This window comes from Paramormyrops kingsleyae, chromosome 21 (assembly GCF_048594095.1).
Source record: "Paramormyrops kingsleyae isolate MSU_618 chromosome 21, PKINGS_0.4, whole genome shotgun sequence".
In the NCBI taxonomy this organism is placed as follows: Eukaryota; Metazoa; Chordata; class Actinopteri; order Osteoglossiformes; family Mormyridae; genus Paramormyrops; species Paramormyrops kingsleyae.
In genome coordinates, this window is record NC_132817.1 from 6,613,476 (window position 1) to 6,638,482 (window position 25,007).

The 25,007-nt window shown below is 44.7% G+C and overlaps 2 protein-coding genes across 14 annotated transcripts in view; both read right to left on the reverse strand.

Annotated features, from left to right (window-relative positions):
- Window positions 1–217: 217 nt before the first annotated feature.
- Window positions 218–7,384, reverse strand: eif4e2 (eukaryotic translation initiation factor 4E family member 2). 3 transcript variants are annotated; one of them, XM_023818478.2, is made up of 8 exons: window positions 7,250–7,384; window positions 4,137–4,254; window positions 3,817–3,951; window positions 3,141–3,245; window positions 2,346–2,498; window positions 2,118–2,254; window positions 1,388–1,460; window positions 218–1,104 (listed from the first exon to the last, which is right to left on the reverse strand). In XM_023818478.2, the coding sequence occupies exons 1-7, from the start codon at window positions 7,267–7,269 to the stop codon at window positions 1,412–1,414; spliced, it is 717 nt and encodes a 238-aa protein (XP_023674246.1). In that variant the 5' UTR covers window positions 7,270–7,384; the 3' UTR covers window positions 218–1,104; window positions 1,388–1,411. The 3 variants fall into 3 exon arrangements, with proteins under 3 accessions (XP_023674246.1, XP_023674244.1, XP_023674245.1); XM_023818476.2 differs by having other exon boundaries at window positions 3,078–3,245; XM_023818477.2 differs by having other exon boundaries at window positions 218–1,107; window positions 3,078–3,245.
- Window positions 7,385–8,339: 955 nt separating this feature from the next.
- Window positions 8,340–25,007, reverse strand: part of capn10 (calpain 10) — a 29,488-nt gene continuing 12,820 nt past the window's right edge. For 4 of the 11 annotated variants that reach the window (XM_023818465.2, XM_023818466.2, XM_023818464.2 and 1 more), the window contains 14 exons: window positions 17,740–20,139; window positions 17,290–17,398; window positions 16,539–16,616; window positions 14,652–14,829; window positions 14,315–14,446; window positions 13,981–14,177; window positions 13,306–13,526; window positions 12,689–12,830; window positions 12,367–12,533; window positions 11,614–12,277; window positions 11,281–11,527; window positions 10,362–10,555; window positions 9,599–9,644; window positions 8,340–9,017 (listed from right to left, as the gene is read on the reverse strand). In XM_023818465.2, the coding sequence (XP_023674233.1) occupies window positions 8,988–9,017; window positions 9,599–9,644; window positions 10,362–10,555; window positions 11,281–11,527; window positions 11,614–12,277; window positions 12,367–12,533; window positions 12,689–12,830; window positions 13,306–13,526; window positions 13,981–14,177; window positions 14,315–14,446; window positions 14,652–14,829; window positions 16,539–16,616; window positions 17,290–17,398; window positions 17,740–17,812 (2,478 nt within the window). In that variant the 5' untranslated portion in view covers window positions 17,813–20,139 and the 3' untranslated portion in view covers window positions 8,340–8,987. Of the gene's footprint in view, window positions 9,018–9,598; window positions 9,645–10,361; window positions 10,556–11,280; window positions 11,528–11,613; window positions 12,278–12,366; window positions 12,534–12,688; window positions 12,831–13,305; window positions 13,527–13,980; window positions 14,178–14,314; window positions 14,447–14,651; window positions 14,830–15,314; window positions 15,609–16,538; window positions 16,617–17,289; window positions 17,399–17,739; window positions 20,140–25,007 lie in introns of those variants that run through there. The other 7 variants (XM_023818467.2, XM_023818470.2, XM_023818469.2 and 4 more) reach the window with 7 other exon arrangements.

Genomic DNA, 25,007 nt, shown 5'->3' on the forward strand with positions numbered 1-25,007 from the left:
ATTATGCTAATTCTAAGTAACAGTACCCTTTGACCTTTGAGTATAGTCTCTATGAGTCTGGTGCTGCGCAAGTCTTACACATTAATGCTCCTGTTAGAAGGTTAATACTCTGCAGCTCTGGCTGAACATAAAGTTTATGGCACTTCCCGTGACAAAATCCGCTGTATATTCATTCTTCTTCACACACATTGGCCATCAGGAAGGAGCACAGCACACGTTCTTCAGCAGCAGATGCATATTCCCATTTATTGCTATAATCAGTAGGTGAAATCCGCCCACAGGTTCATTCAACAGATACAGCTTTCGAAACAGTGCCACCCACTGGATTCCGAGCAGAACTGCAAGGTGTAGAGAGCCAGTCCACCGGGCTAGGTTACCTATTTTTCTACTTTAGAAAAATGCTAAATCTGATCCCAGGCCTGGTTTCTGTGTTGCTCTTTGTGGCCCCTCTCTGCACCTTGGGGTGATCCTTTAATAAAATTTGCTTCGAAGGAAAAATAAAAATAATAATAGTATTAATAAAAACCTTCAGCTTTCGAATTTGAGGAGAATCGGGCTGAAGTCCAGGCACAGTGATACAGGCAACACGGCAGTTCATCCTCACCCTAAAGAGGTTGCTTGGGGGGGAGGGGGGGGGGAGGGGAAGGAGGGCGCAGGGCTTCTAATAAGTGCACCATTAGGATGACTCACTTCCTGTGGGTTTACACTTCCAGGTCAAAGGTCAAAAACTAGGGCTGAGCAAGTCCTCCAATGATCCCTTGAAAAGTTCCACTTAGAAATATAAATTTGTTTTTTTTTATAAAACAATTCTAGCTCAAACAACACTGACACGTTAAAAACACTGCACTAACGTGAAAGGGGGCTTCCCATCTGAAGCCAAGTTGGGTCACGGCCGAGGAGAAAGGTTTGGTGCGGCATGGGGGACACTTTCCAGACGTGTAGTGTACCACTATATTTACAATGACGGCGGGCTGGGAGCACGTGGGACAGACACATTACACACAGAAGGGGGCTGCCTGGCTCTTCTGCTTCCCCCTAAAGGCTCCGGAACAGTCATTGCCCAAATCACAGCGGCCGAGACGATCACATCGCACGGTCTCTCTTCTGCTGGTGTGGGAGGCGGTGGAGAGAGAGTGAGAGAGAACATGCATAAGCACAGAGCCCGGTCTGGTTCGAGTTTGCAGAGTGAACTTTCAGCATTGCTGCATTACAACCTGTCACAAAGGCCAATATCTGTGTTTGGTTTCCAGCCATCTAAGGCCTCCTCTTTTTCTAAATCTTTAATTAACCATTTAGAGACGTCAAATACTCCAGAGGGAAATAAAATGCTTCTCTTGCAAATGGCAGGGTAATTTAAAAACAGAGGCAAAAGGAGAAGAATTCCTACCCTTGGCAGAAGCTCACAGGAATTTTAGCGCCCCCCACTGGCGTTGACGAGTCCATGAAAATCTTCCCACGCCCTGACCAATCAGAAACATACGATAAGACACTGATGGGACAGACGTCTGGAGCTCCGCCTCTCCCTCCGCTCCTTGTTCACAAATCCGGGCAGGAGCCTGACGTCCTGTAAGTAGCACGTCTGCATGTTGTCATTAAAATATTCAATAAAATGTACATACTACATCAGAATTGATGTTTAAAGACTGCATCTGTTTTGAAGTATATTCAGCAATTAAATTCCTTAATGGCAAGTCAGAGTAAGCCCCTCATTAATTATTTAATGTTATTAATAATTTCATGGTCATTATTATTAATATGGATAATATTAATGATTAATTATTAATTAATGTTATATATTAATAACAATAATACTTTTCACCCACCCCATCTAATACCAATAATACCTAGGCACAGGTGTCCCCCAAAAATTAGTAAGTGAAAGCTTAGAGGAATGAAAACAAGCAGGTAGACAGCCTGGAAGCACTGTGTGTGTGTCTGTGTGTGTGTCTGTGTGTGTGTGTGTGTATGTGTGTGTGTGTATGTCTGTGTGTGTGTGTGTATGTCTGTGTGTGTGTGTCTGTATGTCTGTGTGTGTGTGTGTGTGTGTATGTGTGTGTGTGTGTGTGTGTCTGTGTGTGTCTGTCTGTGTGTGTATGTCTGTGTGTGTGTGCGCCTACTTGATGCTGTCTGTGTGGGTCTTGTACTCCATGATGGTGTTGGGCGGCAGGTTCAGCACCCGACGAAGGGTGTCCCTGATACGGCTGGTGGTGGCCTGGTCGCTGGCCGTCTTGTTCCAGATGGAGATAATGTCCTCCTGTAGGGGGACATGCAAAGGGGAGGCTAAGCTGACAGCGACTGGGGGCCCGATCTTAGGGGGAGGGGCAGCATGGGTGGGGAGGGCTTACCTGAAAACGTACAGACACCACGGCACCACAGATCTCCTCCCCCACCATGAACTGCTCCCCCAACATGGCCAGGATCAGGTTCTCCCAGCAGCGGGAAGCCAGGCCCTTCCTCAGGCGAATGATCCACTTGCCCCCACTCTTATTCGCATCATCCTGGGGAGGGGGGCAGGATGGGGGAAGGTGGGTAGAACATTAAGACATTAGGGTAGGATGACACACCGCACAAGAACAAGTCAATATCACTATAGCCTATTATCAATGACAACGTGGTCCAGCGGGTTAAGATGCTGTGCCTATGATCGGAGGGTTATTGGTTCAAATCCTAGAGTTGGCAGACTGCCAGGGTGGGCAGTTAATCTCAAACTACAGCGTGGGCCATTAACTGATGTCATACCTCACACAGACATTGTGGCAATGATGTTTAACAATGTATAAAAATACCAGACTTGAATACAAATCACTTTAGCAGCACGGTATACAAAACACCGCCCAGGGTATAACATACAGCTTCACACAGGGCGATTTCATTACTTAACAAGACTCTTAATTCCAAATGCTTCAGGGAGTCAAAAAAAGTATGTTACATTGGATAAAAGTGTCTGCTAAACAAATAAACTAATCAATAATTTTTTTTTGTGAATTATTTCTGCCACTCTAGGGTGCAGCAGTAATTATCTTCCACTGATTATGTGAGTCTTAGATCCAAAATTCATCATTTATTCACAATATTACTTGCAGTTCCCCCAGTAGTGGCACCTTCCCCATATCAGGGTACATTCTGGCCTCACAGGCTACCTCCCACATGGGTTTGATGCCCTCTTTGAAGAGGTGGAAGTCGCTGTGGCCCGTCAGGTCGCCGGGCCGGATCATGTGACTGTAGAAGCGCCAGAACTGCTCCACCTTCCCAAGAAGGAAATCAACCTTTTCAGCAAGTCAGCATGACTCAGATACTTACATTACTGAATAATAATTACTTAAGAATAATACTTTTACAATAATATACTTCCATAAAATGCTTAACAGAAACAAAAAACAAAGCACAAGACACATTGGGTTAATCTCAGTACCAAGAATGCAAAATATCGTACTTGTGGTCTTGGCAAGACCGGTCTTGCTAACTTGACTTCTAAGAACAAACTTGGAGCGCAATGAATCATGGGATTGGTCTCATTTGGCAAAGATGCAACCGATGTATCCTTGATATTTGGGGCAGGACAAGAACAACATCCGGGGATTTTTACTATCCTCTGTACTTGTGTTCTTAGTATTGGACCTGGTCTTCGGCAACGGAAGATGACGTAAAAGGTTCACAATACTCAGGAAGGCGTTAGTGCTGTTGCTTACAATGACAATACAGAACTGAATCTTTACAATAACTTGTTTGTTCTGCTCAAACATTAACGTTTGAAATGGGCCAGTCTGAGAAGCCCGATGGTGTCTGAGATGTGCTGGACACGCAATGCTGACTCACAGAGGCAAAACTCCCGATCTGCTTGATGTTCTGCTCGTAGCTCTGGGAGCTGGCTGGTCGTCCCGGGGTGCGACGCGAGTACCAGAAGGTGTAGTTGTACTGCAGCGGGTGCTCCCCGGCCCCGGGTACGACTGTCTGGGGACGAAGACAAGGCACGTCAATCCAGCGTTTAAGGTTAAGAACTTCTTAGAACTTCTGTTCTTAACTTACACTGTGCTCCCAGTGTAAATGGACGCCAACGTGGTTAATGTTTGAAGGCCAGTTTGCGGAACTCCTACCAACCTCACCAAACACACACACACACACACACACACACACACCTTCTTTTTGGCAGTGTTCTGCTCCTTATCTTCCTCATCGCTTTCTTCCTTCTCACACTCTTTCGGTGAGCCGCTGTCCTCGTTCTGATCGTGGTCGCCGCTGTCGTCATCTTTCAGACTGCAGGAGGTAGGAGATCTCTTACTGTATACATTTACACACACACACACACACACACCACAGGCAAGTGTGCAACACGGCAACGGTGGCAGTAACCGATTATAAAACGATCACAGCTCACTCCCAACAGTGTCGGCTAAAATATTTTACTTTGAGAGTTGATGTTGGAATGCCGTACAGCGGTTTACTCATTATTAACAATAACATTTTAAATACACTGTGTCTATGGGGCTGGATCGCGTAGAAACACAAACCACCCGTGAACACTGACGGAAAATCCAAAAAGCGCGACGAGCCGATAATCTGGTTCTGCTGCTCTTAGAAAGTTATACTCCACGTCGAGGCACGTCGAGGCACATCGAGGCACACATTACAATGTAAACATGCTATGAAACGGTATACGGGTGATTCCTGTTTTGGGCCACATATTCATGTCCTCGTGTTTACCTGGCTCTTATTCTTTTATAAAATTAGACAAATCTTTATAACAAACCTATTTTATTATTTGTTTAGGTGTTTTCTATTGCTCTAACAAAGATAAATTACTATTTTTATCTTTTTACATCTCTTTAAAGCACCATTTCTCTGGAATATGCGCTAATTTTAGCATGTCCCAAATACAATGCATTCAATTTCCTCAGTAAATATAAACTATAAAACTATAAAAACCAAAACTTTTTCTTCATTATTTTGATAGACTAGGGTATACTACCTTTAGAGAAAGAAACAAATGTCCCCGCATTCGTTTTCCACCCTGTGAGCCTCTAGTTTCTTGGCTCCCTAAAAAGATTACAAATCCATACAGCCATCTCCACGAAGTGACATCATTTGTTTTCGGGGGGAAATTCAACTGGAAGACTAAGGTACGCTTTAACGGTTACTCTCTCCTGTATTTTTCTCAATTTTATATTACACACCGGTTTGAGGCACCCTTAAAGTTCCACCCTGTTAGTATATATTATGGGAAATATTTATTGGAAAAAATTATTTTAAAACATGTTAAAAATAGCTATTTAGATGCTGATAAGCTGTAGAGTGTTTGCTAGCTAAATGTTGCTCACTCAAAGAGCTAGAGCTAAATTAGCTAGAAATGTTCCACCCTGTTAGGCTATGTATGGGATATGCAGCCTACTGAGTAGATATTGTACAAGAATATTTATTATTTTCATTAAAATGACTTGTAGATTTATTATTTGAGTGTATTTCTTGTGTATGATAAAGAATAATAAGGGTATAATCAAAAAGTATTATTATTATTATTTTATGAGTGTATTTCTTAATTATTTATGTTACTACACTGGTATTATTATTATTACTATTATTAGTTGTAGTAGTAGTATTGTTGTTGTGAATCTGAATCTACTTGTTAAGAGGCCGACTCGGTTCCACCCTGTTATATTCTATTCCACCCTGTTAGGCAATGATTAATGGTATATTTGTATATTGTTTTGTTAAATGAGGTACATATAATGCATCTACATATACTTTTATTTCTAATTAATAAATTTCCTCATACAAGACAACAAAATGGGGACAAAAAATGCACAGATTCCATTATTCTGACATTGTACTCTTCATAAAATTAAAACTGTTAACGCTACAAGAATGAAACTTTTATCATAGCAAAAGGGACACATTGCATCCCAGAAAATTTCAGTATTGTTTGACTTGTACATTATTTAAACTCTGCGATTACCATGTACATGTCCCTAACAGGGTGGAAAACGTCTGGAGAAATATATACAAAAAACATCCCATAGTTATAATATTTTCAACCCCTGAGCTTGGCAAACATGCATTCCTCATAGCTAAGTATGGTATAGTCCTGACAAAATGTTTAAACCATAAAATACAATCATTCTAATTTTCACAAAACAGACAGCCAAATATGTGGTCCAAAACAGGAATCACCCATACAACAATTTGTTGATACTGATGTACTTTTTGTACATTTTCTGCCGTTTTTCCCCAAGAATGGGACATAAAATATAACATAAACGGCAATAAACTAAGATAAAGATCAACAGAAGGTGAAACGGTGTTTAAATTAACAGAACAGAGTGTTATTTTAGGGAAAATAGACGAGTTAAATTACATAACATCTTTGTCTTGAATATACACGCGTACTTGCATTTTAAAGTTGTGCAGCCGATCTGTCAACAAAAATGCTACTGATGGCAATAAGTGAAATGAAAGAACAGGCCTTTACCGAACTTCTTCAAAATAAAAGCCCCCCGGCGCTTCACTCGTTTTATTCCGTTCTGTCGCAATAAGTAAACCAGGGTTTTAGTAAAACAACACGTCCTGTTAACAGCTAGTTGTCAATAGGTAAAACAGCTAGGGTGAAATAAATTTCTAAAAAGGTTAGGAAGGCTTCCCGTGTCGGTTCTGGTGTCATAGTATGATAATAAATGCGAAACGAGTTGCGTGCGGATTTGCAGAAGTGCAACACGGTAAACTCGCTATATCCCTGCAGTCACGTTCAAGCATTAAGCTAGAGGAGCCTGCAAAGTTTTGTTGTACATTGAACTACTTTTTGCAACTATCACCAGTATTATAAACAATGCAATGCCGATAAATGGCGTTTGTGATGCCAAACGTTTACGGATTTATATTTATTTGAAGATATCCTCGCTTTAAGTGTTCCCAGCATGTGCCAGTGCATGGGGCAGTTTGTCACCAGTTCCCACCGCACCTGCCCGAGCCTCTCACCGACTTGCAATCCGGGGATTCAGCGAAGGCCCGATGGGCCTTGATCGGTATAAAATAAGTGCTTTATTTCATTCAAATGAGATTTATTATGCAAGAATACTGGATGCATTCGCCCCCCAATCATGCATGCAACAGACATGCGGGGACGCGTGACACCGCAGCCCGTGCAGGCGCGTGCAGACACGCCTCTCTCCGTACGGCGAGAAGGGGATCCGCAGCGACCGCGCCGCCACCCTCTCAAACGGCAACGTGCGGCCTCCGGACGCCGACTTAGCTTACTCACGCGTCAAATTTGTTGTTCATTATTTACTAGGTGGGTGTCTGTCTCCGGAGTCTGACAACAGCCCCCCTGGATTCCGCAGGAACGGCAGCGACGCGCACACGCTGCGGCGAGAACGCGCATCGCGGCGGAGGGGGGCGGCGGCGGCGGCGGAGCAGGGCGGGGGCGCATATGCTCCGTATACTGCTGCAGAGTTTTTATTTCTGTTTTTCTTATTCCTTCCGACCACCAGCTAAAGTCTAGAAAAGCCAAGTTTTCATGCAGGATGCTCGAGAGATTCAAAGCTCCGATTTTCGGCAAGAAAATTTAAGAAAACATCGCAGTCAAAACATACCGTATGCATAATTTATTTTGCAAAGTTTTATTGAAAGGATTAAACGAATTCATCAAATGAACGCATTTGTAAATGTTGTGTTAATTTGTTGTCACTAAAATGTGCCGTGGCTGCAAACGCTAGAGGGCGCTCTATAAAGAATATCCGTTCATGTTTGTCGGAGGTGACGTGTGTGAAATATAATCGTTTGAATGTCTTGTCACATTAACTTACATGAGCTTTATTGCAAGATCCTAACTGTTTTGGGAAATATAATACACACGTAGTATGTTGCTGATTAAAATGCATACATTTTTTCAAAGGTTCCTGGGTGTCATGTGGGCATTTAAGTGTTTTGCTATGAAAACGGTATATTCTGCTGTATGGTGGTGTAACATGACTTTCTTACTCAGCTGAAGTAGGTGAGAGGTATTTATGTTGTTTATGTTGAACAGTCAGCTCCTAAATTTATCGTAAACATGTGGCATTTAAATTGTCCTCCTTTCCACAAGACATACTATTAAAAAAGTATTGGACTCAACACTATTGCACAACCGAGATACTGGTATCAAGGCACTGGAGACAGATAGAGAAAGTGAAATAACATGAAAGTACAGTTAGAATAATCTTTTGCAAAAAAGAATTTCACAGGTACGGTCACAGGTTGAACGGCAAAAATATTTAACGACCAACCACAGTTACTGAAACTTGTGACTTGTACAGATTGGATGAAAAATGTAGAACGTTCCAAGCTAACAGACAGATCCCAACAAAAAGAGAAACAGTAAAACCGATAATGTTTATTGCATTTCTTTAAAATACAGTTGAGAAGGTACAGATGCAGTTGGGGGTGGATGTTATAGCACAGGAGATGTACTGGTAGACTATCCAAATCTCCATCACAGAGAGAACCTGCATCCATGTTTAAGCATCTGATGGCACAAGCAGTCTGTGTGCGCTGGAGGCGGGGGGTGAGACATCTACAGAAGGTGACAGCGCAATATAGCCATTGCCCCCCCCCATCTAGGGTATCTTCAGCATTATCCCAGTCATTACGGCCGCAGCCGGCTCCTGCCAAAGGCACCAGCGTGGTCCCGGTTGCGGGAGAGGTCATTCCGCTCCATCATCGCGGACCGTTTATGTCCCACATGGAGGCGAGTGGGTTGCTGCTCCTGCCCCCAAGGCCGAAGGGGGGGGGGGGGAGGGGGGTGTTGCCTTTGTGCACGCAGAAAGCGGAGAATGAGGAGCGGGCCCCTTCAGAAGTGCCCTGCTTTTTTTATGCCAGCGGCCCCCATCGGCCATGATTAGGGCCCTGGCAGTGGATGCCCCCGCTCCAAGCACTCCTCCGCCAGCTGGGCCAAATCCATTGGGGGGGGGGGGGGGGTCAAGCTTTCATCTCGGGCCAAGGGCCGGATTCATGTCAGCGACCTAGCTGCGCATCACGGAGATGTAAGAGGTCTGCCGACAGCAGGGGGGTGGGGGTGGGGGCAAGACACAAAATGTCTCATCACCCTTAATAATAAATCATGATGTCATTCACTGAAAACCAAACAATTTTTTTTTATTTTTCTTTGGGGGGGCGGGGTGTGCCATTGTTATTCTTTGTTACATCTTTCTGAATAAGGGAAATAAACAACCTCCCAGTATTAAACACAAAAACAGAAAAACATAAAGCTTCAAAAGAGTAAAGACCTCTGTACCCGAGCATGTGAGCGGAGTGGAGCGGTGAGAATTTCCGCTCCTCGCTCACGAGGCTGTTGGCGCGTTACGTGAAATTTAAAAAATCCTATTAGACCTACTTTGAGTGACAAAATGAATTTGATTACCAATATTTACTTTATAGGCGTTTGTACTTTAATTTACTTTATAGACTTGATATGCTACAACCATATACACATCGCTCACGCTCCGCGCTCACGCTCCGTACACTGAGCACTTTAGGTGTCTACATTCTGTGTGGTGCATTCGGATACGTGCGTGTCCATACAGGTGATCGGATCTGAGACCAGCTGCAAACCTGAGTGGCCGGCAACACTCACCTCCCGCACAACATTCCCCAGAGATTCCTGGCTCATTACCACCTTCCTGCATATAAACGATAAAACCCCAGCCCACTTTACTACATTATTACACTCTTTACTACAGTCCTCCATGCCAAGCACAAAACCTGCCTATGCAACATCCACACCAATGTGGCCAAAACCAGAGGTGGGCAATTCCGGTCCAGAGAGTAAAAATCCAGATCAAGATTTTATTTCAACCACCCAGTTCAGTATAAAGCAGGGGTGTCCAATCTTATCCGCAAAGGGCCGCTGTGTGTGTGGGTTTTCGCTGCAACTCCCTAATTAGATTACTAATTAGAGGACTGATTGGCTGAAGAGTCCTCACACCTGGGTTTGAACAGCTGACCTACAGGTTATCCCCTGTATACACACCGGCCCTTTGCGGATGAGATTGGGCATCCCTGCTATATAGCATCAGTCACAGAACTCTCAACTGGTTGGTTGTAACAAAATCTTGGTCTGGACTTTTGCTATCTGGACCTGAATTACCCACCTCTGACCAAAGCAGCTGCCTGTTCAACTGAATAGAGTCACGACTCTACGGTGAGGGACAGAAACATATATATTTACAGTTTTAAAGATGAGTAGATGAATTTCCACCTACACAGCAGCGGTTTAATCTATTCTGGGCTCCTTTAAACTAAGGAGCCATTTGAAGTGTGTTTATGAAAAAATGGAACAGAAAAGTATGTACTTGTTCACTGACTGACCCTCCCTCCACCCTGAGGAGTGCTGGTACCTGAGAATCTTCCGGGACACGGTGAGGGTGAAGTTCCCCTCACTGTCCGGCTGGTAGGTGGACGGGACGACAGCGTAGGCCCCCGGGGGCAGGCTGCACTGGAGGCTGACCTCCTGAGTGTAACAGTGTGGAACGCAGCTGGCCTGGGGCTCCTGGCCTTGGGTGATGCGGGGTTCTACGAACCCGTCGGGAACCTGGCGAACCCCCAGCCCCCACCGCAAAAAAAAAAAAAAGACACAAACGCGCACACACCAGTGACTATGCTGAAGCTGCACAATCATGACACATGATCCAAATATCTATACCCTTCCAAGGCCCGCCAATCTACAGGTACCACCTTAAAAAGGTCATGTCTGGCTGACTGCTTCTGCGGGACCCCTCCCCCAAAGAAACAGATTTCACCCACTTATACAGGTGGATGTTTACTGGAGCAGATCAGGGATGTAATGTCACTGTAAGGGACAACAGCGAGACCCTGGCGTTTCTCAATACTAAAGACGCAAAGACTGTGCTTGTGGTCTTGACAAGACTGGTCTCCCTAACTTGCCTTCTAAGAATGAACTTGGGGTGCAAAGAATCATGGGATTGATCCTATTTGGTGAAGATGCAACTGACATATCCTTCATATTTAGGGCGAGCCAAGAACAACATCCGGTAGATTTTTACCGTCTGCTGTAACCTCTGTTCTTGAGTATGAGAACTGGTCTTCGGCAATGGAAGATGATGTAAAACAGGTTCGAGAACACAAGTAGAGTCAAGTACGTATATTGAGAAACACCCCCTGTGACTTGCATGGGCTCAACATTCAAGAAAACTTTATTAACAGAAATTCATCATAACAATTCTGACAAAATGAGTAAATAAAAACAACCGAATCACTATGTCAGAGTGCAGTAACGCCACAGTCAGCCCTGCATACCTGATAGATGTGGAAGCCGATGGGCAGAAAGGCGCTGGGGGGGCCGTGCTGCCGGAGGCTGACCCTCACATTGGGCTCCTCACACTGCAGGCTCACCAGAAGCAGCACATGTGGGTTCGTCCAGTGGGAGGGGAAGTTACGGCTGCCGCCTGCAGACTGCCCCGGGACCCAGGACCCCTGGGAAGAGTGGATCTCCCACTCCCCATCCGGCACCGCCAGCGGCGGGACCCCAGGGGCTTCTACTAGGCTGGGGGGTGGGAGAGGCAAAGCGTCACCAGACGCCTGCCCACCCCCACCAAACCGAAGTTCGGCTCGACTCGTATCCTCACCCACCTCAGAACGAGGGCCGCGGAGGAAAAAACCCGCAACAGGAAGCTGGCTTCCGCCCCCGGGAGGAAGGTGCTGGGGACGACGAGGTAGGCGCCCGCGCTGAGACCTGCGTACACGCTGACCTCACGCTGGTAGGCGTGGCAGTGTGTCGACACACTGGCCGGCTTGTTCAGGGTTCGAACCAGGTTAAAATGCTTCTTCTCCACCTGAAAAGAAGAAACACGTACACAAACTCCATTACCACAATCATGAATTAAAAGCAGGGTCATCTCAGGACGGGGTTTGAGAAAAATATTATACAATAAGAATGACCTTATTAACCAAGTCAACACTGAAATTACTTGCTTTGTACCCAAATATGTGTAAGTTCTACGATACTTATGATAAGTAAATAAAACCTTCCAAATGTGAAGTCCAATGGCATGGTGCTGGAAGTCAGGCCCTCTGCTGCCCCCTTGTGGTCCTACAGAGTCGATGCACCCCTTAGAGTCTGCAGAGTTCCTCCATAATCGGTGCTGGAGCAGCGACACCAGCACCTCCCCCGGATCCTTCATTTGCAGCCAGAACTTTGGGTTGCTGCCAAAGCTACTGTTGTTACGGCAACCGCCTGAAGAGTGACCTTTGATCCAACAGCTGCCTATTTGATAGCTGTGTGGCAACTCGCAGCCTATTGGACAGACATAAGATCACAATCGATCGCACCGGCATCCGGATCAAAGCCAAATGACGTGCAGTAACAATGAACCCTGTCTGTACCTGTATAAATACTTAAAATAAATCCTTGGCTGCCGATTGGATAGCCCACTGTGACCTCATCAAATTCTTCTAGGAACTCCGCCTCCTCCATCCAGAACTCTCCTTCCTCTGTACGGCTCAGTAGGTCCAGAGCGCAGGTTTGGTCCATTTGTTCCCAACGCTCCCCACTAAATGATTTAAACATACGCAATTTTTCTGCTGCTGTCCACCTCACACCAGGAAGCACATCCTCCACCATCTATTGGTCAAAGCCTTTAGCCCCCTCCCACCCCCCCCAATCCCCATCCAAAATGCTCCATCCCTTAAAAAAACACACACAAACCCTTCTCTCCAGGCACCTCCCCAGGTAGGCCGGCCCCAGGGGTTTCGAACCCTCAGCAGACGCACCGCTGCACCGGAAGCCACCGGTAGGTCGATCCATTCCATCACGCTGAGTGCGTGGTGCTGCCCGAGCTCGCTGGCACCTGGGGCACAGAGGGGACACGCCGACAGCTGGCGCCAGTCGCTTCTGCGCTCATGCTACAGCGACGCTCCGAACCAAACATGCAGTGACACGGCAAAATAAAAGCTTGACGTTTCCAGCCACCTGTGCTGCTTGGCTTTCGTGCATAAAGTGACCATCCATTCCATTTAAGGGTATGTTACATGTACCAATAGGTACAAAGGACAGAGTCAAGACCGTTATGAAGGCAAAGAGAGGGCCTTATGGTTGATTTCAGACCAGCCCTATAAAATACACACATTAGCTTTGTATGTTCTGAAAGATACTGTGAATGACTGACCCAAGCCTTACACAAAATAAACATTTTAGTTCACAGTGTTTTGTTAAAGGACCAGCTTAATCCAGAGGTGGGCAATTTTATCCTGAAAGGGCCGCTGGGTATATGCCTGCCCCTGGTTTAATCCATTCAAGAATATAACTGCTCTTTCAGCTCTTACCACCAGGGGCACTGTGCACAGAGCCACTGATCGAACATAAGCCTTTCACAGCCTGAAGACTGTCAAGATCAAGCCTCCGTCTTCCCTTGTCCGTCTGTCCAAGTGGGTCTTCCTCATTCCCAGAGTCCTTCAGGCTCCACTGCTCAGCCAGTCCCCCAGTGAGGTCTACAAGGGCTTCAGCCACCTGTCCAGCCCACAGCCGCTCATAAGAGCCACGGAGCCTGTGAAAGATTTATATTGCGGTACATCAACTTAATTGATGCTAGAGGGAATTTCTTGCACATACAGCGGCAGGTACGTAGGGCACAGACAAACATACATGCAGTGCAAAACAAGCAAGGTGCAAAGACAGAACACCGTGCAAACAACTGAACGTGGTGCAAACTAAAAAGTACACAAATAGAATCCTGAAAAAAACAGAATATTATACAGTATTAATTAAATAGATGTTAAGAAAACGCAGCAAATTAGTAGATGGCTAGTAAGGACATACAAGCCACTCTGAGACAAACTGATTTAATAATTACCATGCAGTAAGTACATATTAATATTCTGAAGACCACTGCAGTTGGGCTATCTTCACAAGTAACCAGCCAGTCTGGCTTTGACAAAAGATCAGCATCCACACGCTACATCGCTAGCAGTGGTTAGCATTAGCTTTTCGGGAGTACTCACTTAGCGTAAGCTTTCTCCAGTAATGGCACCCAGAACACGCTGGGAGACTGGCAGTGAGAGAAGCAGAGCCGGGAGCTCAGGCAGGGCAGACAGTCGTCCACGCGGACATCCACCCAGCGGCCAAACCTCCAGAAGCGGAAGCGGAACTTGCCCTTATAGCTACGGTCACCCCACTGCGGCTGTCCTGGAGGAAACACCTGTGGCAACAACACTGATATCAGGCGTAAAAAATGCTTGGTGAATGTTAACTCCAACCAGCCCCATTTCACAAGCAGAGCATAAAGAAAGACAAACAGACCCATTTTAGCAGAGAGTTCAGGTCTGTTAGCACTACCTTGTCCATCAAGTGCTTGTTCTTCAGCAGCGCGGTGCAGGCACACAAGAACCAGCAGTCTCCCAGAATGCCTTGCTTTGGGTGACCTTCCTTGGGATTCTCCGGGAACAGTTTGGGCGACGAGCAGATTTCCTGGACAGGTATATTATTATTTATATTAGTCCAGCTCATAAATTGTGACATTCTCTAGATTTACTAGGTGATGCAAGAACAGCATGTGCAAAACCATAATGCGGAAGACAAGCATCAGATCTGACCACAGGCCAAAAGCATTTATAAATGTGTCAGACTGCTCAATATATTGCACAAGGATGCATACGGCAGAAGATGTTCTCACCTGCGGGCGCATCCATTCTACCGCCCCCTGTAGTCTGGCGATGGGAGTGCTGCAGTCAGAGAACAGGGAGCAGTCGGCCGGTGCGAAGTCCGGGTCGATGAACAGGCTGCCGCTCGGCTCCATCGGTACCAGCAGGAAGCCCCCGATGCAGCTCAGCTTATCGCCGTCACCTGCATTCCTACCAATTCAGATAAATTAGCTCACAATTTCAAAAAGTTTCTCATTAATTTTGCTTTTTTCATCGGCACAAATTTCCATTTTAGGTAAAATAAACATTAGTTAAGAGCATTTAGTGAGATTATAATAGTTCATATGAATAGCTCACTAAAAGATAAGAGCTACGAAGGGCCATAAGACTGAACTTGCAATATAGCACCTATGAATCGTCGCACAGGAAGCGAAAGACAAGAAAGCGTTTGAAAAATACGGATTGGATCGTTATACCATTTTCGGAATTGCCCTGGAAGGTGAATATATGACATACTACGGTCCTCCCTGATAAATAATAACAGTTAAGGCGATTGAAAGGATAATGGACGTGTCGACTGCTATAGAATTGAATATAGAAGTTGGACTGCGAGCAGTACGTTTAGGAACTGAAAGGCGATGGGTCAGACTGCAGACGTGCACAACAAACCACCGCGATGCAAACGGCTGCATTACCGGGGCTTTATGTGCGGACAGATACTCGTGTGCCGCGGGACGCTTCCTGAGCGAGCAGCCAGCCAACCCGACGCTACAGCACGGCCGTGATTCAGCTAATAAACGGAGATAAACCTAAAGGCACCTGGATTAATACCTAGCTCGTGTGCTTCCGTCGACGGGGGAGGTTTCCCTCCGGGAAGAGGAGCGATTGCACCGCCCTTCCGCCGCGATGCGCTCCTCTGTCTCTTATCCGCCTCCGGTGGCTCTCAGCGGAACTACAAGCGCGTCGCTGATGTATCGCAATTACAGCTGCTGCCGGGGCAAAGAAACACGCGAAAAATTATACATTCATTTATTTATCCATCTGTGCATCTGGATATCTTTTAGCCGCCCCGATTTCGGGTTTTTCCACGGGGAAACCGCCAAAACTGAATTATTTCTGCCAGCATGTGAAACTGAATTCTAATTTCTAATTAAGATTACTTATTTACCCGGCAGTAAAGAAGTTTGTGGCTATCTATTTTACAGCAGATATTCGGGAGAAGTGATTTTGTCAATGGTAAATCCCTCAGAATTTTGTAGGACCTTTTGCTACCGTGATCCCGCAAACTAAGTGAAGTTCCTTAAACCCGAGGGTGTCAGATATAAACATTTTACACCAAAAGCTTTAAAATCAGGACAGTTAAATCACTAGATAATAGTCTAATTTTAAATTACGTTTAATGCCCTGCAAGAGAAATTTAATAAATTAAAATTACTTCGTTGTCAGAAGTGTGTAATCAGTGAATGGCACACAGTTCTTCATCCATGTATAAAATATTTATTTTCATATCTTAAGCATTCGACAGTTTCAAATCATCAATGTTATCAAATTTTGAACAAAAGTGCACACTTTTAGATATAATACTGATCAAAACATTTCAAATGAAATTAAGTGAGTGACCACAGTGTTCTAAAAGCAGAACAATAGCACTGGTCCTAGTTATAAAACTTGAGTCTGGATCGAAACCAGGAGAACATTCTCTTCAGGTGTGGCCGGCGTCTTTGGGACTGATGCCATCTCAGGGTTCAGCCCTTTCTGCTGCTGCAAATAAAGTTATTTATACAGAATTATTGTGCCATAGTGGTTTAAGGGAAGTGCGAGCCTGAATGTAACGTTTGAAAGATAAACGGCTCCCTGACATGGTTTTTGAGTGAACAGCATGCCTGGGCTCACCATGCATCAGTTAAGGACAGACTTACTCGATTATACTCATGGCTTTCTGTACCCATTTGTCTTTGGGGTTGGCGCAGACCCTTTTCTTATTATTTGTGAAGAAGCTGTGGACAGAACAGCACTCATATAAGCACATGTGTCATTCCAAGGAGCAGGTAACTCAAGGTGGAAAGCCATTTAGCAATACCAGGGACCTGATTCAAAAAGCAGGATTTCTAGCTCAGCCAGACAACTTAAGGTCCCCCAGTTTAAATGAATTTTATCTTTGTTCATTTACATTTAACCCAGGCTACCTTAAATCTGACAAGTTATCCGGATAAGCAAGAAATCTTACTTTCTGAAACAGGCCCAAGTTCCAGCCAGGTTATTGTTAGCCATTGTACACATTACGTGTATTTTGTGCATAAAAAATACCATATATGCCCACAGATAGCAGTTGGACAGTCCTACATGTGTGACCGACTTAATAATAATAAGACGTAAGTGCTAATAAACAGTAAATAACTACAGCTTTAACTTCTGTTGATAAAGGGAGCAGCCACCTTGATTTCTGAGGTCAGGATTGCACAAGTTGCTCTGACTTTCTGAGTCGGAATTCCGACTTCAGGGGGCATTCCAGTTGAAATTTCCAACTAGGAACTTGGAAATTCCGACTTCCAAGTTCGAATGGAACACAGCATTAGCACGTGTGTGAAAATGGCTGCAAGCTTTCGCCCCTTTACCAGCTTTCCATGTAACAGCTGTGTGGTGTCGCCGGTAGGAGTCTCATTTACTCACATCACTGCATTGATGTTGCAGTATCCTGTAATTCTCTGGGGAATGTAGTCCCTTAGCATGCTCACTGGAACTGGCTTCTCATTGTAACTCGTACAGCACTGCGCAGATCCTGTGTAAACAAATGCTTTTATGTTTTTTTCAATTTTAGAAATTCGTTTAAAATATCTAGAGCAGCATCACAAATCGTACAGGAGCGGAACTGATTTTAGGTGAAAAGTATTCAGGTAGCTAGTGGGTGATGAATGTTCCAGTTTACATAGGTTGAAGTTCTTGGGCTACACAAACAGAACACTGCCGGATGTCTTCATAAGGGCAATACAGAAACAACACAGAGGTCTAACTGGCAGCCGCTGACATCTTAATGATGTCCTAGTTTCACATTAGCATATTTGTATGAATATGTTTTGCACTGGCACTGTAATGTATCTGGAACAGGTCTTATGTACTTACTCATCTCCCCCAGAGAAACCAGTGCCACCAGAAGGACAAGCAGAGTCGGAATGATCACAGCGAACTTTGCCATCGCTTCAGATGTTCGTCCCCTAGATTGCGTCGATCAGTGCTTTGTTCTGTCTGAGCTACCCGGCCCCTTCCAAGCCCTTATAAACACGTTCAGTGGCTGGAAATTCTACAAGACTTTCTGGAGACCCGAACCCAAAACGTTCCGATTCCCGGAAAAGTAGGTCAGCGGGAAAGCTGACGCCGCAGCTCTGTCATGAAATCCCCGCCTCGTGTGGGCACCACATTCGAGCAGCATTTGGTGATATCGTTCATTATTTTATACTTTACTAGATAAATAATTTCTCATTTTTATAAATGTGAGGGGGGGAGGGAATGAAGTTCGTGAAAAGTCAAAGGCACTAACCAGACCTTTAGTAGATTAGGTCAAACCAACCCCAGGCAGAAACTCTTTTATCTTTTAACTCTTCTCTTTTATCTAAAGCAAGATACAGTTGAAAAAGCAGAGATGGCCCTGGAGCAATTGGGGTTAAGGATCTTGTTCAAGGCTCAGTGGTAAAACCAATCTGCCAGCCACAGTATCTAAACTGGTGACCATCTGATCACTAACACAGCAGTCTAACCTGCTGGGCCACAAACCATTATAGAGACCATAAGGGCCACTTTAAAGGAACGTTTACCAAAGAATGGTCAACAATAATCGTCGTATAAACACATCACAGGCTCTATGCACATGTCAGCTCTATCTGAGGATGCCAAGAAGAAGTACTACACTGAAGACTGCAAAAGAACACCGGAGATTCGGGTCCTTTGTAGAAAAATGCGTTTGTGGTCTACGAATGTTGTGGCCTCAATGCAAAATGTCTCAAAACTGAACCTGATTCATCCCTCAGAGATCAGTCACTCAAGAGCACAGAATCGCTCTTTTTATCTTCATCTCTTTGCTTTCTCTCCTGGAGTCTGTGGGAGGGTCAAAAATTTGTGTCAAACACCGGCTCTTGGACACAACTTGTTGCCCCCGGTCAGAAAACTGGAACTGGGAGAGACGTTTTTAAAAAAGTTAGTTCTCCAACATGACAGTGAGCCAGCAGTGGAGTGGCTGCAGAACACAAACATAGACCTCCTGCAGTAACCAAGTCTGCAGGCTGACTTCAGGCCTGTTGAAAGGCCTGCATGTGCTTTGAAGAGGGCAGACCCCCCCAGCTCTCTAATATAACTATGTCGGCGCTTGATGGTCTGGTGAGGACAAATGGACCTATATTTCCAAATCCAGTTGTGCTATACTTCTGGACACCTAACAAAAAGATTTATGTAAGTAATCCAAGCAAAAGAATGTTCTACCAACTATAAGACAAATGGAGTGCACAATTACACAAAATATATTACATCTTTTTTGTCAGGGCATTACCGCAATTCTCCTTCACTGATATGTGTCAATCTATTTTTTTTATACTGGAATCTTCTTTGCTTGATTTTAGGTTGTTAATTAATTCAATAATTGTGTAACCAGAGGTGGGTAATTCAAGTCCAGAGAGTAAAAGTCCAGACCAACATTTTGTTTCAACCAACCAGTTGAGTATAAAGAGTCACAGAAACAGAGTACTCTGGGTGTTTGAAACTAAATCTTGGTCTGGACTTTCACTCTCTGGACCGGAACTACTCACCTCTGTCTGTAACCCCAGAAAACCATATTTGCAGGGGTGGATAGTTCAGTAAAAATCCAGACCAAGATTTTTTTCAACCAACCAGTTGAGTACTACTTTCCAGCTCTAAGTATTAGGCAGTATTAGGCATATATATATATTAATAACTGTTTTTTTTTACATTTACTTTGTATAAAAAATAAATATGTTTACTTGTATTCCAGTCCATAGAACTGTGTGGAATTATTCTCTTTCTGATCACAAATTAATTTGGACATCAGAAAGATTGATAAGAAGTGTTTGTATGAAGCTATGTCTTCCAGTCGAATTTATATGACAAAGAAATGGAATGTAGGGGAAAAATATTTCTAAAAAGCGTGAATTCAAATTTTAACCCCACCCTCCAAACAATCGAAACACTAAATCCGCTTAAATTGTACTGGTCACCGAGAACAACATCATTCAGTAGGTCAAATTGCATCCTTATCAAAAAGTTGAGGTTTTTGAAGGGAAATTTTTGCATAAATCATACGGAACTGAAATGAGTGGGGAGGATTGTAGCCACAAAATATATTAAGTTGAAATAATATTACAAAAGATCAAACCTCAGGTTGAAGGGAAAGTTTTTGCAGCGAGGTAACCAAAGAATCAGAGGAAAAACCCGACTTCACCATGACCCATTTCGCTTTGAGGAAATGAAGATGCTCCACTTTCTGAAGGACTTGATGAAGAACAACGTGCTTCTGACCTAAATAAAAAAAAAAAGACGGTTTGAGAACTGCATGTGCTCAACCACCAAGTGCATGTGAATAACTTAACTTTTAAAAATATAAATAAAATGAGTCGCAGAGGAATCTATGGTCTTCGCAGGGGAAAGTCAACAATCAGATCATGATACAATTACAAGAGGAAACATTATAAATGACATACACAACATTACAATAATGTTTTCTTTAAATAATGCTTTAATCTTAACATACACAGATGTGGACAAATTTGTTGGTACCGTTAAAGCTCATTGAAACAATATTTATTTTAGAAAGATATGCTAAAATAGTATGGACAGATTTGTTGGTACCCCTAAATAAGACTATTTATGCTTGCATAATAGTTTGGTTTCAAACTTGTGTCTTATCTTATCTTATCTTGGCAAATACCTTGCGTTACAAATACCACAGATTGCTGATAAGAGTTCACTGTTCCCTGTCAACTAGAAGCCAAGTAGAACAGAGTATAAGAATGACGAAGCATAAAGCATCAAGAAGAACATCTGACATAAATAAACGCCAATATAACTAGGCGGGATTTTGTTGCAAATATATATAGAGCCGTTTCAAACTATGTGTTTAACCTTAATTATTATCACAGGAGCTTTCAAGCGTTTCATCAGCCATTCAGCCTGATTAAAAGGGAAAGAACATGCTACTGTGTTGTTCGCCATCATTGTCTGCACCACACTGAACTATTGACAGAAAAAACATAAAAAAGCCAGAGTGGAATTTGCCAAAAGGCATGTTGACAAGCCCCACAGTTTCTGTGATAATGTCCTTTGGACTGATGAGACAAAACTGGAGCTTTTTGGCCAGTCACATCAGCTCTATGTCTACAGAAGGAATAATGAAGCTTTAAAAGAAAAGAACACCAAACCTACTGTGAAACATGGAGGGGCCACCATACCTACTGTGAGACATGGAGGGGGCACCATACCTACTGTGAGACATGGAGGGGCCACCATACCTACTGTGAGACATGGAGGGGGCACCATACCTACTGTGAAATATGGAGGGGGCACCATACTGTACCTACTGTGAGACATGGAGGGGGCACCATACCTACTGTGAGACATGGAAGGGGCACCATACCTACTGTGAGACATGGAGGGGGCACCACACCTACTGTGAAACATGGAGGGGGCACCATACCTACTGTGAGACATGGAAGGGGCACCATACCTACTGTGAGACATGGAGGGGGCACCACACCTACTGTGAAACATGGAGGGGGCACCACACCTACTGTGAGACATGGAGGGGGCACCATACCTACTGTGAGACATGGAGGGGGCACCATACCTACTGTGAGACATGGAGGGGCCACCATACCTACTGTGAGACATGGAGGGGGCACCATACCTACTGTGAAATATGGAGGGGGCACCATACTGTACCTACTGTGAGACATGGAGGGGGCACCACACCTACTGTGAGACATGGAAGGGGCACCATACCTACTGTGAGACATGGAGGGGCCACCATACCTACTGTGAGACATGGAGGGGGCACCATACCTACTGTGAGACATGGAGGGGGCACCATACCTACTGTGAAATATGGAGGGGGCACCATACTGTACCTACTGTGAGACATGGAGGGGGCACCACACCTACTGTGAGACATGGAAGGGGCACCATACCTACTGTGAGACATGGAGGGGGCACCACACCTACTGTGAAACATGGAGGGGGCACCACACCTACTGTGAAATATGGAGGGGGCACCATACTGTACCTACTGTGAGACATGGAGGGGGCACCATACTGTACCTACTGTGAGACATGGAGGGGGCACCATACCTACTGTGAGACATGGAGGGGGCACCATACTGTACCTACTGTGAGACATGGAAGGGGCACCATACCTACTGTGAGACATGGAGGGGGCACCACACCTACTGTGAGACATGGAGGGGGCACCACACCTACTGTGAAATATGGAGGGGGCACCATACTGTACCTACTGTGAGACATGGAGGGGGCACCATACCTACTGTGAGACATGGAAGGGGCACCATACCTACTGTGAGACATGGAAGGGGCACCACACCTACTGTGAAACATGGAGGGGGCACCATACCTACTGTGAGACATGGAAGGGGCACCATACCTACTGTGAGACATGGAGGGGGCACCACACCTACTGTGAAACATGGAGGGGGCACCATACCTACTGTGAGACATGGAGGGGGCACCATACCTACTGTGAGACATGGAGGGGGCACCATACTGTACCTACTGTGAGACATGGAGGGGGCACCATACCTACTGTGAGACATGGAGGGGGCACCATACCTACTGTGAGACATGGAGGGGGCACCATACTGTACCTACTGTGAGACATGGAGGGGGCACCATACCTACTGTGAGACATGGAGGGGGCACCATACCTACTGTGAGACATGGAGGGGGCACCATACTGTACCTACTGTGAGACATGGAGGGGGCACCATACCTACTGTGAGACATGGAGGGAGCACCATACCTACTGTGAGACATGGAGGGGGCACCATAGCTACTGTGAGACATGGAGGGGGCACCATACCTACTGTGAGACATGGAGGGGGCACCATACCTACTGTGAGACATGGAGGGGGCACCATACCTACTGTGAAACATGGAGGGGCTCGGCTTGGTTTTGGGGCTGCTTTGCTGCATCTGGCACAGGGAACCTTGAATCTATGCAGGACACAATGAAGTCTCAAGACTACCAAGGCATCCTGGAGCGAAACCTACTTCCCAGTGTCAGAAAGCTCAGCCTCAGTCGCAGGTCATGGGTCCCCCAACAGGATAATGACCCAAAACATACAACTAAAAGCACTCGAAAATAGCTGAGAAGAAAAACTTTGGACTATTCTTAAATGGGTATCGAGTTGCTGTCATGGGGATTCCTCTGGGAACTCTGGTTTCCCCCCATAGTTAATCGGAGTTACCGAATCGTGTGTGAGGGTGCCCTGTGATGGGTTGTTGCCCATCCTGGGTTGTTCCCTGCCATGGGCCCCATGCGTCTGGGATAGGCCCTGGACCCCCCCTACGACCTTGAACAGGACAAGCTGTTACAAAAAATGGATGGACGGATTAATTGGCCAGCATGTGTGCTGGAAAGTCAAACAGCGATAGTCTGCCGGTATCTCCGAGGGATGTCAGGCTAACTGTGACTCTGCACTGGATCCAGGGTCCTTCAGAGACTTTTCAAGGAGCAAACGGGGATTCTGTGAAATGTACCCACTCGGCGGGGGTCCCCTTGTTAAAGTTTGAAAATGGGGCACTCAGGACTCAGAAGGGAGACACTTTCATGCAAATGAGGCGTGTGCCTCATCCCTGACTGTATCAGTTTATGGGAAATTAATGGATAGATGGACTATTTAACATTTATTGATATCAGGAAATGAACTATATATTTAAATATCAGGCACAGTTAGTCGTGATGGAATTTAAAAGATTAACTGAGTGTCATCGTTGGCATCTGAGGATGTGGTTGATGGTATCTAAAATGCGGTTGTTCAAAATGAAATGAAGATTGACTGAATGATAACAGCAGTTTGGTTATAGTTGTTAGTAAATGAGCTGTTAATGATTCATCAATGTTTTAACTAATAACCAATCTGCTGATTGATACCCGCTTATCCTAAACAGGGTCATGTGGGTCCAGGGCCTATCCTGGAAAAACTGGGGGCAAGACAGGGAATATCCCATGGCGGGGGCACCAACCATTCACACTTTGGACAATTTGAGAACTCCAGTTCATTGTGGGGGGATATCAGGGAACCCTGAGGAAACCCCCCCTCCCACAACAACACATGGAAAACAAGCAACCTCACTCAGAGCACGGGGGCAGAGACTCCAACGCTTTTCTCTGGAGGGGTGAGGAGAATGTGCTTAACCACGACAGTACCGTGTCTCCCTTACAAAGCACTGAAAATAGATTTTCTGCCCGAGTCTTTAAATGAATAGAGGGAACTGGTTGCAGTTGACAATGACACATACCCGGCGTTACAAATACCACAGATTGCAGATAAGAGTTCACTGTTCCCTATCAACTAGAAGGCAAATAAGAGAACAGAGAATAAGAATGACGAAGCGTAAGAACATCTGATATAAACAAACGTCAAATTGACTAGGCGGGATTTTGTTGCAAAACTATAGTGCAGTGTTTCCCAACCTCGTCCTCGGGGATCCCCAGACAATATATGCTTTTGTGGGAGCTGGGAGGGAGCAAAAATGTGGAATGTCTGGTAGGGAGCTGGGAGGGAGCAAAAATGTGGACTGTCTGGTAGGGAGCTGGGAGGGAGCAAAAATGTGGACTGTCTGAGGGTCCCCAAGGTCCAGATTGGGAAAGACTGCTATTGAGAGACTATTGTGACATGTTGCAATAAATAAAAATAAAATGCATTATTATTATATATTCTTGTATGTATGCAGTATCTATAAACAAAATTACCATTCTTATTTAGTATATCATCTGAGCATACAGTATGTCCTTGTCAAAATGAAATTACAGTCAGTCATATTTCTGTTTTATTTAAAAATTTTATATTCAGTTGCAGTTGACTAAACTGTAGATCAATGTCACTTCTGAGGCTTATGTAAAAGTCAATATATTTACATTTTAATATATTTAAAAATTAGCAGACAGCTGACTCACATGTAGATAAATGTTAGGCTTTTGACAAACACAAACCATGTTTCAGTCTTTCAGGAAAATATTACTGTGCAACAACTTTGTCTTAAGATTCTACAAAATTTTCTACCTAATGAATAGATCACAGGATTTTAATTGCTGTCTTAATTGTTAGTATCTAATGGAGAAAAACACTAAAACAGCCTGTAATTCTACCATTCTC